This window comes from Meleagris gallopavo, chromosome 12 (assembly GCF_000146605.3).
Source record: "Meleagris gallopavo isolate NT-WF06-2002-E0010 breed Aviagen turkey brand Nicholas breeding stock chromosome 12, Turkey_5.1, whole genome shotgun sequence".
Taxonomy (NCBI): Eukaryota; Metazoa; Chordata; class Aves; order Galliformes; family Phasianidae; genus Meleagris; species Meleagris gallopavo.
In genome coordinates, this window is record NC_015022.2 from 10,368,398 (window position 1) to 10,384,505 (window position 16,108).

General features: G+C 44.5%; 1 protein-coding gene across 1 annotated transcript in view; it reads right to left on the minus strand.

Moving 5' to 3' along the window:
- The window catches only part of HOMER2 (homer scaffold protein 2), a 39,151-nt gene extending 29,554 nt beyond the window's left edge, over window positions 1–9,597 (minus strand). Inside the window, exon 1 of the mRNA XM_010717453.2 lies at window positions 9,338–9,597. Within this exon, the coding sequence (XP_010715755.1) occupies window positions 9,338–9,582 (245 nt within the window). The 5' untranslated portion in view covers window positions 9,583–9,597. The remainder of the gene's footprint in view (window positions 1–9,337) is intronic.
- Window positions 9,598–16,108: the final 6,511 nt, after the last annotated feature.

Here is a 16,108-nt window from a genome sequence, read left to right on the forward strand (position 1 = left end):
TACCTATATATATTTATGCTTTTTGTTCTTAAAAGCTACAGCATATAATGGTATATATTAAGTGCACTGTTCAATATATTCTCAGTACATACAAAATGTTTTATCATTGATAGTTGAACTTGACAGAATTTTGACAATATTCAAAAGCAATTGTATTACAATAGAGTCCACCACTGTTAACTCCCCAAAATATTTACCTCATCCACACACAAAGCAAATGAAGGCAGGTAAGTGAAAGGCCAGAGACATGTCTTCACACTTTACTCTTTCCCACCCATACAAATAAATCTCTTAAATTATTCTCAGTCCTGTCATTTTGGAACTATGTTTTCATTCAATTTTTTTCTCAGCTGCTTTTAAATCCACCTCTTTTTAAAACACAAAAACTTCAGGTACTGCATGTAGGAACAGCACAAACCAGCACACACATTCTCGATCATTACACATGAATTAAAATTGAGGGGAGTAGCTCACCAACACTGTAATCTTGCAAAGCCCTATAAGGCCCCAGAAGGGAGAAAATGACATGATTTTTTTTTCCTTGCAAGACATATGTAAGGTTTTACATTTTCCAGGGGCTGCCATGCACGTTTCTGGATAGAAAGCATGCTGAACTGCGTGAAATACTTCAGCAAAATCAATTTAAATTACAAAGGGACTGCTATGTTACAACTATGGAGGAACCTCAGGTACTGTACCTCTTCCTCACCAGCCACAATGGGAATCTGCCTCCCATTTCCAACGCTACCATCACTGCTGTTCCTGCCTGGGAGGAAAGCAGGGCAGAGCTCTGTAACACTTTTTTAACACTTCCATCACACGTTATATGGGATTAGCAGTATAACGTCCTTGGAGGCCATGGGTCTGTTTGCAATAAGGAATGCAGGGAAGGGAGGTTTCCCCCAAGCCATTTATTCCTTTACTCTAATAATATACACGTCCCCTGAGTGGATGATAATTTAGAATTTAGCCTTCTACTCAGCTGTATATTTTTAGCAGATTCTATTGTTTTTACTGATAGTAATCTGACCTATATATCGCAGCCTGAAGTTTAAGGAGTTTCAGACTTTTCCTTCATAGAAACCCAACCCATAAGCAACTTTATAAACACATTTCTGTTAAGTCACCTTAACAGTACCAGAAAACACTGCTAAAATTATGCCTGGCCTCACTGCAGCAGCAACCATTCAAAGTAAATGTGGAGATATCCAATAGCTACAATGCTAACTTGACACTTGTTTGGTGCACGAGCCCCTGTAACCTGGTGGCAATGGGAACATGCAGGTGAGGAGAGCTGCTCCACCAGGCAGCTGAGATGAGAGACATAAATCAAGAGACAAAGGGAACTTATGAATGTTTAAAACTCTCATGAATTTTAAACAAAATTGTTAATGACTGATTAAATACATTTCTCTTTAAGGGAAAAAAAAAAATTAAAAAAAAATCAACTTGACATTAACATCCACCATTTGGAGTAAAGCAGCTTGAAATCCAGCAAGTGGAGGTCCAAATTACATCCAATGATTCTTTGTTTAATAATGCAGATTAAAATAGAGAATGCACTTTGATAAACTGTATTATTAAAGGTGGCCAGCATGTTCTATAAATACGATTATAATTTTCAAACCATGGTCTTATCTATTTTAGTTGACTTTTAACATCTATCTTGTGCCACATGAGACAAATTTAATGTAAAAAGCAATAGTTCCCCATTATCTAAGAAATATGCTGCTAATCTTTTCATAGGCATTATAAAAGCAAAAGAACGAAGGCTCTAGAGCTCAGTAACTGCAACCATAGCAGTGCAAGGTGCAGTGCTCCTTTACAGTTGATAAATAATCATGCAAATTATATGAGTGTGTGTCTTTAAAACGCATCTGGTGCAGGATGCATGTGCCTCCAGTCCATGCAGCAGAGCAGTTTTTGGAATGTGATGCTTCCTGCTACAGGCCACCTTCTGCACATGCTGAGATTTACACTGCCTGACAGCTGCGACAGATCTGCAGCGATGTGCTCTAACAAACATTAGATGAGGGTCTTTTGAGAAGGAACAGGAGTAGGTATGAACATAAGATCCTATACTGTAACATACATACTCTGCATCACTGCAACATGATGCAAAAACACACATTTGCTAAATGCAGCATGATAAGCATTGTGCCAATGGTAATTTAGGTCAAGCATCATTATTACTGCCTTTATGACAGTGTAATAAAATGAACTAATCTCTTATATACGTATATATTTACACAGAGTGTAATATGGAGTGCCACATGTGGTTATTAATGCAATGCAAAAATAGGCAACATTGCTAAAACAAAGAGTTCTGTTTTCCATGGTCCCCATCCAGGCCCTGTGGGACCAGGACAGCACCAGCCCCCAAAGCCACCAGGAAATGCTGGTGCTCCAGCTTCTTAAAAACGGGCAGTATGGATGAGGAAGAATCTCGAGGGCAAGATGCATGAGGAGCTGCTGATGGCACTTGGTTTGTTCAGCTCAGAGAAGAGGCCTCATGGTGGCCTACAGCTCCTCACAAGGGAAAGGCATTGAGCAGCGTCAGGCGAGGGTCAGATTCTTCACTAAGAAGGTGGGCCTGTTTTCACACCTCTGCAAGATTCAGTTGTCCAAATCTAGCCAGAGCTGCCCATGCAAAAGCAGCTGGGATTTTCAAGCATGCATCACCATCAGGTAGCACAGCATGGAGCAGAGCAGCGGCAAAAGCTAAGTGTGGATGTTTTGCAGATGTGATGGCAGCAAACCAGCATTACAAAAGCAGGCAGCTCTCTACCCTCCCAAATTGGCATGTGCTAATTAATTCAGGTCAGTCAAATTTCATCAGATGCAACACGGAAAGCCGGGCACTGGCTGCCAGCACTCATAGCCATCAGAAGCACAGAGCCTGCTCTGACTTGCAAGACTGCAAAATCAGTATCACGGAGCAGGCAGGTGGTAATGGCTCCATTTTACATCTGAGGAAGCAGCCATAAAGAATGAGATGGCATCCTGGGATAACAGAGCCAGTAGCAAGCCTGGAAATAAAATTAATTCGCCTCATTTCCCATCTGCAGCTTCACTACTGCTAACATCACAGGGCAGTTTGATAGCAGATCTCCCACTCGGGAAATTTTTTATCACATGACTGGAAAAGCCTAACCCAACAGATGAATATTCACTGCTCAATAGAAGCAACTATTGTAAAAATTAGCGATCTCGGCAGACCTGAGGGATGCTGACAGAGGTTTCAACTCCTGCACAAACCATATCTGCCCGGCACTCTGCAATAGGAGGTGTTCTTGTACCTGGTCAGCTCCTGTTGGTCCTGAAATGGGAGCAGGCCTTCTCACACAGCTATTGCCACAGCGAAAATTACTTGGAAGGACGGAAGGTTTTGCCCTGAGCAAAACAGGGCAAGGAGAAGAAGGGAAGAGAAGATATCTGCTGTGTGCGGCAGATGAGTGACCTGGCCCAGAGAGACAGGCGGCATGAACAGAGCACAGCTGCAGCCAGGCTTTGCTCTGCTGTTACTTCCCTGCTGCAGCAGTGCTAACTGAGGGGGAGGTCATGCAACTTGTTCAAATGGCACTGGCATGATTCTTCATTGCTCACTTTGTACTAGTTCAGTATCAGCTCACCTGCAGAAATGTATTACATTCATGAAAAAGAAAGGCACCTTTTTAGCTCCCATCTTTTAAAGTCATTATTATTTCAACAGACAATGTAATCAGCAAAAGTGCTTCTTACATGTGTAGGAAACATAATAGTTCCAGTTACTTAGACAAAAAAAAAAAAGAAAGAAAGAAAGAAAAAAAGAAAAAAGATCAGTTAGCTAAAGAGAAATTTTCTGTCAAAAGCACAGATGCTAATTAATCTCATTTTTGATTAGCAGCTGAGTAAGTCCAAAAGAATAAGTCTTCAGGACAAAAGCTCTCAGTGCAAAAATCACTGCAGCATCTGGAAGAGCTCACAATATCATTAAGCCTTTATGAAGACAATATATTAATGAAAAGGCTTAAGGTGGACAGTGAAAAAGCTCACACTTTACTTATGGGCTATCTCCAAGCAGTTATTTGCCTTCTGAGACACTCACTGAATAAACACACACAAGAGGCAGAAGCTGAAAGGATCCTGAACTATTCCACTATTGCTAAGACTGTTCTAAAAAACAAAATTAAAATTAGAAATCACACAAAAAATACCAAGTATAGGCATGTGTGTGAAACTGGTTGTTATTCTTGTTATTTCAGAGATTCTTCCTGAGAAGGCATAGAAAGAGAATCTGTAAGTCTGCACTTCTGGAAAGGTTTACACAGCCTCCAGTGTACATAGGGATAAATTCAAAACCAACAAAATTGGGGGAGGGGAGGGAAAGGAAATAATAGTACTCTGTTTATCCCCTTTGCCAGATTAGAAACAAACTCTCCTACCCTCATTGAGGAATGAGGCAGCATCAGCACATAAACAACCCCCCCTCCCCAAAAGCCTATAAATTCCTGTGGATAGGTTAAAATTACATCCATAGGGCTCACCTCAACCCCAGCAGTATCAATGCTTCCAGAATAGCCTCCTCCAGAGCACAGTACTCACCTGTAATATTTCAGTGATAGACTGGGATCCGAAATTGGAAGCATAAATCCTGGAGCAGGTAGCCACATGTCTGTAGGAGGGCAGAGGGGCTGCCAGCCTGCCCTGCTGCCAACTTCTCCCACCCAAGCAGGAGACATGCACTCCTCACAGCTCATAGACCTGTGAACACGCACTGGAATGCATCCCATATGGTTCAGGCTGGGCAAGAACAAAGCCAGCACAGCACAGCCTGGCCCTGCAACAGCTTTCTTGAGTAGCACCTGAAAACAAGACTCTGCACACCCCAGCCTTGCCACACACTGTCCCATCCTCCTCACATCTATGTGTGTTGATGCCTCCCTCACATTAACACAGTGAGATCAGGAAGGAGAAACTAACGACACAATGCTTGGAGCAAGATGGGAACTAACTTTGTGTTTGCAAACCAGCAGGAAAATCCCTCCATTTCTATTATTGTTATCAATTCTTTGCAATGTCTTCTGTGTTGCAGAAAGTTAAGGATATTTTCAGGTTGTGTGCACTGTTTGCAGTTCATTTAAAAACGAAAGTTTAAATGTCAGAGGATATGTGATCAAAATACATGGTATCTACAAATGCAATATAGGAACAAAAGACCTTGAGTGCATCTGAGCATGCAGACCCACTGCCACCAGCAATGCAGCATCTTCATAATCAGGATTAAAGCTCAGGACATTTTCCTTTTACTTGTCATAACCATTTAAATGGCAGATGAGGTCATTCATCTGCACACAAACAAATCCAAAAAGTTTATTTTAATCAGTAGCATAATCAAAGCCTTACTATTGCAAAACAACATGATTAAAATCTCCATCACCTTACACACCATGGCGCTAAGCAGATCCCTGGAGCAGAGCACTTTTCTGCACTAATCCACACACACAATTATCAATATCCTTTTCCATACTCTATTCAAACGCTCTCCCTTGAGGCTTTTCTTCCACTTACACTCAGGGGAGAGGGAGGGTTGCGAGGGGGAGCTTATCAGTTCAGTTTAAAGAACAAGCCAGATAACTCCTTCTGATCAACCGCCTGAAGGAGCGAATCAGGAACTCCACCAAGCGTAACGCCAGGAGAAAGCGATCGGGCTCATCCTGCCCACAGCCAGGCATGGGGTCAGCTGTGCCCTGTGCAGGTACACGGAGCTGCTGGCACAGCACCATGGGGCTCAGCACTACCCAGGCTTAGGTGCTCTGTTAGAGGACACAGAAAGTGTCAGTGGATGGCTTAAGACGAGGATACGTGCTTTTAATGAAGCTGAGGCATGTAAAAATTAAAAGCAATTAATAAGCAATTCACTAATAAAGGATTAGCGAGATGCAAAGCTGTGCTCACACTAGGTTTTCAGCACACGTTTCAGCCTGCCTGTGCTGACAGCAGCGGCCTGGTGACAGCAGTGCCGTGTTTAAACAGATCCCCGGTTCCAGCCTCCTCCTCGATTAAGCCATCCAAAGGACAGAAAACACCAAATGCAGACAGGAACACACAGACTGCATTTCAAAAGGGGAAAGGACAGCTCTGAGTGCAAGCACGTCTGCCACACTCACAACCCCCAAAGGCCTGGACGTGAACAAGTGCTGCCACAGTGAGCTCAATTCTACGCTCTGTGAGTTTGGACCACGTGGAGCAGATTGCTATTCCCTGGGAATTTTAATTGGATAGCTTCAACAGCTGTAATACTTTGTCTGCTGCTGGCACATAGCAGCACCTCTGAGGAATAGGAGAACAGCTCTAAGAGCTACCGCATTTAAAAAGGCTGCTCTGAAAGTAATGGCTCCTATTTTATGATGCTCAGAGGCAGAGATTTGGTGGGCTGGCAGCAGAGGTAGAACCTTCCCACCAATATCCCATTCCATGTTGTTGCTGTGGGACAGATGGCAGCAGAGGGGCAACCTGACAGAACATGTCTGGCATGGAAGTGTGGATGGAGCAAAGGAGTGCCACTAAATGCAGAATAAAAATGCACCCATTGACATCCACTGACGCTTGCTAAACATTTATGGGGACCAACCAGAGGATGTAAGCACAGTCAGGTGGTGTTGGTGTGTTTCAGCAGTGACGACAGTGACAGCAGGTCACCTCTGCTGGTGCAGATTGTTACGAGCATGGCATGCAGGCTCTGGTTCACTGCTGATGAAAACACATAGCTAATGGTGGTGACTAAGCTGAAAAACAGTGTTAACTGAGAATTTGTTCTATCAGTGTTATTGTGCTCTTTGTATCTGTTGCAGTTTCCATGGAAATAAATAGGAGGCATTACTTTTGGAGCAACCTACATACCAGCAGCCAACAAGAGCACTTAATGGCATGTTTTATCTACTTCAAGTTAAAAATACAAAGGAAATTTCAAACATTTAGAGGCTAATGTTATTCACTGATAATTTTAATCTCTGCCAATATAACACCATCTGCTGCCATCAGATTTACAGAACAGATCTCAGGAATACACTTATTCGTTGGTATAAAAAAGCCCAGCACAGAAGTGAGGATTCTTTGAAAATCTCCTAAGCCTCGGAGAGGAGGAACGACTCATTCTGAGGAACAATCTGCAGGTTATATGCAATGAAGTGTATACAGAAACACACAAAAAAACACTATTCCTCCTCCCACAAAGAAAATGGAACAGCACATCAGCAAAATCCCCACTAAACTAAATCCCTACAGCCTTCTAACTCTGCAGTAAAGCAAACTGCACATATCTGTGGGCAGTACAGAGATAAGATTCCCCCAGCAACTCCTGAAGCTGACAGCCACCTGTTTGCAAAGCCCTCCACTCCCAAGGCCTCGACATCTCCGACTGCTGCCCAGGCTGTGAGGGTTATGTGAGGTGTGGGCTCTGCGAGGATTTCACTTCAAGCATCAGCATTTTTCATGTGATGCAGGTTACATAACTAGGAGTTATAATGCAAATAATGTGAAAAATGGCATTCTTGTATCAGCAGACTGGGAAATTAGCGTGGGCTGGCTGGAAATACACAAGATATACAAAAGGTAGCACACATTCTTGCTATGAGCTTCCTATCCAAGATGTGGCTGGGTAAGACTTAAGACCAGATGAGGAGCTCCCGGGTTTTTTAGATGTGCATTGCAGAACTCACCCAAGTTCTGAACAGCCACTGACAGGGCTCCAGAACTAAAGTATCTCCCAAAACTAAGGCATAACATTTCTCCTTCGCATCAGTGCAGACTTTGTTTTCTTAAATAACTTCTGTCAAGGATGAAGGACAAAGCTGAATGGCACTTTCCCCCTATCCCATTTATTTATTGACTACAGCACAGCCAGACAGGTGGGCTGATTCTGTCAGCAATTGAAGTTGCCAGGACTGTGAATACTGCCACTTATGGATTGATAAATGGACTACATGGACTAATTGCATTTCATCCTCTCTGGACAGATGGCAAATCTTACAGCCATATGTCAATTATTTCCACCGCACCAAAAGTATATTAACACTTACCAAAAACGTTTAAAGCAATGCGATAATCTAAAATACTTTTTTTCTACAGACTGCGATAGAACAAGCTCAGAAGGGCCCGGCTCTCTCCCAGCATTCCCACTGGGCTCAGGCTCGATGCCGACAGTCATCACACAGTTATTGATGGGAGTGGATGAGTCCCCAGCTGGGCACAGCACTGCTGTCATAGCCAGAGGAGAGCTCACATCACCGTAGCTGTTCTGATTGCCCTTGTTTAGCTGCTGCTATCAGCGGTTTGATATTCCAGCCACTCTGTGAGCCGGCTGTGCTCAGGTACATATATTCTGTTCCTAACGTATTTTTTCCAAATCCCTTTCTGCTGGAGCTGTGCTTTAAATCCCCAACAGCTGGACTACAACCAGAGACTCATCCCACTCAGCTCCGGATCAACACCACTAAGTTGGGCAGCGCTACTTCAGCGCAACGCCTGGAGCTCATCCATTTACCAAATGCAGACAAAGCACCGATGGGTGATACATCAGGCCAACAGACATCCCCAGTGACACAGCCTTCTTGTGGCCACATCCTTTATTAATACTCTGCTGTAGAACTTCAAACCTTTAGTGGGATCTATGGGGCAGCAAATTCATCCTTCAAAATCACCAAAGAGTACATGCAGGAGAGCTGATCCTCCCTGCCCTAGGTTACTGCTTCTTTACACCAAACAGACGCGACCAAAATCAGTTCAATATATTCTAGCTAGGCTTTTTATGCTAGAAGAATAAGCCATGCTATACAACTCAATGACTTTTTGCTTCATTTACGGAATATAATTCCAAACATTGGTTTTAAGATAGGATTAAAAATCACGTCTTGTGTTACATAGCAATTTGATTCAAGCGCACTCTCATGGCAGGAGACACTTTGCTAGTGGAGGCAGATAAATACACTTTTTGGACCAGCAAAGGAGGCACCATTTTCCCCTGCTTGCCATGAGTAAATTATAGCAAGTCAAGAGCTGGGAACTGAGCTTTAGGTTCCATGGTCTAAAATTAGTGCCTGGTGTTAACATGCATGATGGATCAACTGCTCACGCAGCTGCTGCAGACAAAGTGCCAATTGGTGAGAAGTTCTTACTATGCTTTTTGCAGGTTTACACTTTAGCACCCTAGAAGTTAAACTGATTGGACTCAACAGGCCTCTATTACAGAAACCGATGTTCAGAGAGATCTTTTAAGATTTACTACCCTTAAATGGGGGGGGGGGGGGGAAAGGCATTTCAATGGCCCAATTCTCCATAGACAAGCAGACTGACTCACTGTATCACCACATAGTCACCAGCGAAACACAGGAGCCAGCTCCAGGAGTGAAGACAGGTGGCAGAAGACTGAGAAGACAAAAGACAGGACAAGAAGCTGAGATCTGAGGTGCTAGGTGTGGACGGTCCTACTAGCCTTAGAGAAACCAGCCACTGTTGTAAGGAATAAGAGGTAACACTGAACTGTCCAAACCACCCAGCAGCCACGTGCCTGGCCTCTCCTCTGGCCAATAATTCAGAGGACATCCAATAATGGAGCTGACGAGCATAAACTCTTTCCAGTACAGCCCTGTGTCACTTGTGTGAATGTAACAGTTACGCAAAAGCGCACTATAACTCAGTGCAATGTTACATTTTCACATTTCATGGGAGAGACCTCCCAGAGCTTGCTGCACCTCCTCAAGACGATGATGCCAATTCGTAAGGCAGGAAAGGAAAGATCAAACAGGGATTAGATATTTTGATTACACTCCAAACTCTAAGATTTCATTTAAAGCTTAAAATATAAGGACTTTGCAATTCCTCCCACACAGAATTTGGAGCACTAATTTCTAAGTCAATGGAGAGATGTTCTTGTAAAGGGATCTAAACAACGTGCACACAAGGTTACTGTTTTGAAAGCACACAACTCAGAGCAGACTCTGTATAGAGAAAAGAGGTGACCGTGACCACAGGAAGGCCCTTGCCCCAGGCACCACAAGCAGGAGGTAGCAGTGCTCTGCAAACCCAGCCTGCTCTCTGCAGGCCAAGCCAGGTGAAACCGGTGGGAGCACTGGGCTGGGTACCGCAAATTAAGTCCTCCAGAGCTAAAACATCTCCCACACTATGCAGTTCTGGAGGTCTCAGAAAGCAGATGCTCAGAATTATCTGTGCCTTGGGAATGACTTTGAAAAGAACACCACCAAGGGAGCTGTGAGGAAACTTTAAAGACATTATTTGTCCTTTGGATCTCTCCAAAGAGAGAGCAGAGTCTAACATTATGCAGAAAGCCCGTTCTCCTGCTCTGAAGCACAGAAGGAGGTGAAAGAAGCATGGAGAGAGCTCACAGAGGAAGCACAGGTCCATGCGGACCTATGGAGCTGTGCAGGAGGTTGGCCTCCCCACCCATCCCCAGGCCACTTTCCTAAAGCAGCAGCAAGACCCTGGCTCCACGGCTGTAGTGTTCCCCTGTGACAAGGAAAGAGGTGGAAGCTTTTGACTGAATTGCCTTGGATCTGGGGGTAACAAAGTGTCAAGTCTGCTCTCAGCCAAGCCAGTTTCCGTTTGTCTTGAAAAAGACCACAAACCAAATCAGTGTTTCTATGCATTTTTTTAATTATTGTTATTATTTATATGATCCCTGAAATAAAAGCTCGTAAGACAGCTTCTGTAAGCAAGCAACAAAGAACAGGCTCTCCCTCCTGTAGTGGAGTACATGTAAGTGACAGACAGCTGTCATACACACAAGATAAAATCATCAGGAAGACAGCTCTCATTCACCTGAGTGAATTTAAGGCAGCTAAATCTCCTTTATTGTCTCACAAAATAACAAACTTCTCCCTCTTCCAACTGGAGGAGTGGAGATTACTGCGACAATCACTGGATTACACGCATACAGACACAGTGTCCAAAGAGGCATTATCTCCTCCCATACACTCCAGGGTAGTCGCTGCTTTATCTACCTGGGGCTGCCCCACTTACACAGAAGCTTCCTGGCAGGTGTGGCAGCATTTTGGCCTTCTGGGTCAGCATCTTTGGCTTTCTTGGCCAGCATCTTGGGGTACATGGAGGTGGAAGAGGTGGAGGCTTACCTCCCTCCTGGACGCGTGTAGGTATAGCCTGGCTAGACATAGGATGATGCCAAGGGAGAGGCAGGGGAACACCAGGGCAGGAAGATGTAAATCCTGGAGGTGTCATAAATAATAGGTACTGCACTGGAGACAGCTTTGCACTGGTGTCTGAGCTGCCTCCCAGAACTGGGCTTCTGCCCCATCCCTGGGCATCACTGACACAGCCAGTAAGTTGCTGTTACACCCCACGTCCTGCAAGCAGTGCAGCGGACCTGTGTGGCCCCAGGTTCTGGCCACTGAGATGTGCTTCACTTAGAGCATCTCTCCCCTTTACTGAAATGCTCTCGTTGACAGTTCCAATATCACAAACCAGATCACATGCTCCCACTTAAACTACTGCAGGAAGACATTTTAGATGTGCACAACAGATTCATAGCGGGAAGCCTGAACGCAAAAGCCCAATAAGACTGCGGAATGAAACAAAGGCAACAAGTGAGTGTTGCTGCTGCAAATTGTAGGACAACTCACCAAAGCACAGAACCTGAGTCAGTCCCTGCAATGCAATTAATATGAAGTAGAAACAGCGAGCATCTCTGTTGAAGCACTACGTCTGCAGAAGGGAGAGCCTTGCTTACTGCTCCCAGCACTGGCTCTACTATTGTTCTTCCTCCAAGGCAAGAACAAGCAGTGATAAATACTGAAAATAAGATGCTCAGACCTCCACATGATAAAATTCATGTTTCCTTTCCAGGTTTTTCAAGATTGAAGATTCATATTTTCTTCCTCAAAACACAGTGTTCCCTCTGTACTGAGAATCTACTGCAAAAGATTAAGCAGAGGCAAACAAGAAGTAATTACACAGGGCACTTGAACACACCACTTCACAGTCTACAGAAGGAAGGATCTTCAGCACAACTAGGAGTAGCTCTAGGAAAAAAATATATATATTGTACAAGCTGGCTATGTAGTCCTGAATGTATTCCAGAGAGGTCTCTGCTGCCTTGCTGCATCAATGTACTAAACTGGGCTGGTAAGAATACAGTGGCAGGGCTTCTCTTATTGTTACAAAGCAAATGCCAGTGGGGAACAGTACCTCGCAGCTGCAGAGGGCTCATTCTGTGCCCCAAGGTGTAGGCAGAGGAGTGCAACTCCTACAGAAAATTTGGAGTTTCTAAATCCTGTAGGCTGCAGTGAGAATTCCAGACGGAAATAAGGCAGTTTGCCACTTCAGCAATCCCTACAATCTCACATTTTAATAAACCCCGTTGGATAAATAAGATCAGGCTGGCATGTGGGGGGAGAGGATGAGCTGCTACAGAAGGGAACCAGCTCTGCACAACAACCAGCAGCCACTTCTGCTCACACCTCCACTGCCAGGCCCTCCTTCCCCTGTGTCAAATCTGCTCCCTCTTCCCCGTAATAAAGCCACAGTTGTTTTGCAGCTAACGCTCCCAGCTTTGCCAGCCTTCAACATGAAGCCCACAAATTCTACAACACCTACACAGCAGAGCCTACTGCTCCCATATGAGTCATTAAGCAGGCTGTCCCGCTTAGTGATGTCATCCAGCAACACTGATTTTTTTTTTTTTAAAAACAAATCCAAAAATGCCTAGGGCATCAATTATTTAAAATATTTTCTTCATTTGAATCCTGACCCCAGTGGCAAAATTATCATTATGAAGCATTTCCAAGCAATGCAAGAGAGCCCCATCGCCTTTAATGGTCGCTGCATCGACGGGGAGCGAGCAGCCAACTCCTCATGCCACGCAGGAGGTAAGCTCTGAACATCTGAACCAGCAGTGCTGGGCAGATTTCTCTCCTACGAACAGGCAGAGAGCAGCTAGGATGTGTCATCAAAAATATAATCAAAGATCAACTGCAACATCCCATCTCATCTTGTACATTTTGCAGGAGCAGCTATTACACAAGCCCTCCTCACCGTCCGCAACCCGTGCGGAGTGATGTGTGGTTGCAGTGCAGCAGTAACCTTCCTTGATGTTAATGGCCTATTCCCTGCCTAATTGCTCTTGCCATTAAAAGTGCTCCTTTATAGCTCAAGCTTAAATGCTTCCTGCCTTTGTTTGAAGGCAGTGCCCTTGCCTTGCCACATTCTGAGATTTAATAACAGGATTGTCAGCTATTTACAGTGCAGAGCTGAATTATTGGGAGAAACTTTGCTGAAATATGTTCTCCTAAGCACATTTACATCCTAAAGAGCCACCACCGGAGCACAACATCAATAAGCCACACGCTGTACTTGCAGCACACAAGGTGCACGGAGGTGATGGATGGCGTTCAAGGTGAAAGCGGGCACGGAGCTGACCGTGGGACACCCTGCAGGCCTCCCCACTCAGCAACTGCCCTATCAAAAAGTCAACAGGAAAACCAATGGCTGACTCAAAATGCTTACGCTTCCTTAAATATATTTTCATGGGTGAGGCTATTTATTGTAGGCTCTGCATTAATGCAACCAAATGAGTGAATAAAGAGCAATCAGAAAATCAAGCTGTGAAACCAGGCTGGTGCCCATGCTTTGGGTTCCCAGCAAGCTGACTGCTCCTCTCTGTCCCTTCCAGCCACACAGGAAAACCACTCATACAGTTTCAGACACTTCATCACATCCCAAACCAGTTAAAACTACTTTCAGTTAAAGGAGCTGAACATCAAATAACTCTTCTTAACATTTCAAATGATGCTTTTGTTACCAGGAGACTTACCAGCCCTCCTCTTTTCAGATAGAAGAGGGACATCCCAACTTCAGGGAGGATATTTTATTTATGAGCCTGTCCTCAAGCGGCAATCAAATTAAGTGATTAATTAGGCTGGCAGCTGAAAGAAACTTGGCTGTGATCACTTTCTCAGCATTCAAATTTTCTTTTTTCTCGCTATCTTCAGCACTGACTGCATGAGTAACTTGGGCTTTGAGTGTGCCAGGGCACTCCTGACAGTTGTGGATTTGTGCTGGTGTATTTTGCTGACATCCTCTCTAGCAGACTTTACAGTCTCCTGAAAAGGCTCCTGAACCCCCAAGTCTATCTGCCATGTCATTCATTCATTCATTCACCCTGTCTTCCCGCTCCTCTTCTCTTAGTCCGCTCCACAATTTCTTCCAATCTCTTATTTTCCTGTGGGTTTATTCACACTGGGAATTTTTGCACTAATTCAGTTGCACACATTTATCTGCAGCATTACAAACTTCTCACATTGCTGTGTCAGAAGGGACAAGAGCTCCCAGCCAGCAGCAGGTGTGAGGAATGCACCAACACTGGGACAACCCAGTTTGCTGGCTCACCCCACAACACAGCAGTGCCGAGCACACACACGTCCTTACGGCAGCCAAAATGTCTCTGTCCCCACCTCCCTGAGCTCTGTGCCTCTCTACCCTGATTAAAGTTGTATTAGACATGTGAAAAGAGCTACAAAGAACAGGTTTTATACATTCTGTTGAGGTCAACTGAGTTCTCCCATCCATTTTAGTGAACTCAAGATGCTGCTGCAGAACTTGAAGCTCTCTGGACCTGACTTTTCCACTGGATTGTGTGCAGACACCTCTATCTGCACACACAGACACTGAATTCTGCAAAGTGAAACAGCAGCCATTCATCCCCACTCTGCATAAATAGGAATAGCTACATAAGGAAGCAAAGCGATGAAAAACCAAGCATCCCCCAGCCAGCTGCCTCAAGAATCACAAGAAGAGCTGTGGCATCTCTCAGATCTCAGCCTCTTGAGCTCCGACACGACCACCAGTTGGAAGCTGAGCGGTAGAACTCCCCCTCCCAGCTGAAGGACACCAGCCCCGCAGCAGCACCACATGAGGTGGCATGAGGCTCTGCTGATCCCAGCAGGCAATGGATGGAGGCCACAGGGAACATTCCCTGCACCAGGATGCTACAACCCATCACAGAGCTACTTCAGCAGCTTATCACCATGGTATCTGAAGTATTGTAGGTACTGGGAAAGGCCAGCTTGGACAGCATCCAAAATTAATATCCTCCCATAACACTATTTTCATCACCTCTTTTGTATCCTTCACCTTTTTCTTTCCTTCTCCTCCCTTCAGTCTTTTACCTCCCAAATCGTTGCAGCCATCCATCTGATGGACACTGCTACCAGCAGAAGGGAAAAGTGCTCTTAAATGTCACTGCATAATAAAAGCACTGCTCTCAGAAACACCAGCCCCCAAGTGCCCCTTCTCATAATAAACACGGCAAGAAGGGCACAAATGTGCTCAGGACCCAGGCTCTGTGCAATGAGATTGCTCCATCCAGTGCCTGCCCAGGTTTGGGACCTCACCTTCTCCATCTCCCTGCAGAGAAGGCAGGGACACCCACTGGGTGCCCATGGCAGCAGCACGGAGCAGCACTTCACACCAGCCAGTAGAAACGTCTGCTAATTCATCATTAACCTATAAAGCACACACACAGCCACACTCACATTGCTCTCATATTGGTAGGCAGCTTTCTGCAGTCATCTCTAACACTCAGAAGCCTGATTTTCACTTGATATGGTTTTATAAAAACAGATTTGAAACTTGAATTTATTGCCAGAGGGTATTTAAATTAGTTGAATTTTAATCCAACAAATAATATAAATACCAGCTTCAGCAGCAGTGATTTCTACATCCAATCCAAACTTGTCACATGCCTCATAACAAGAACTATTTTGTAACTGACAGATAAGGGAATGCAAAGATACTAAAGAAATGAAAATAGTAAAAGAGCATAAGCACAAAGGATGCAGCAAGCCCATACCTCCATAAATCACCTTGTAAGCGAAGCAGCTTCATAACTGGAAAGTTAACTTATACTGCTCAGATTGAGGACAACTAAATCAGACCATGGCTGTTAGATCAGTGGGCACAGCCCATGGACATTGGAGCCACAGAGAAGCCGCCCATCTTCTGGGCTTCAGTTGCACTTGGCTTGCAGCACCAACACACAAATCAAGAGATTTGCAGACAAAAGACTATACAACTGGAAATTTGGTACAGTGCATTATTT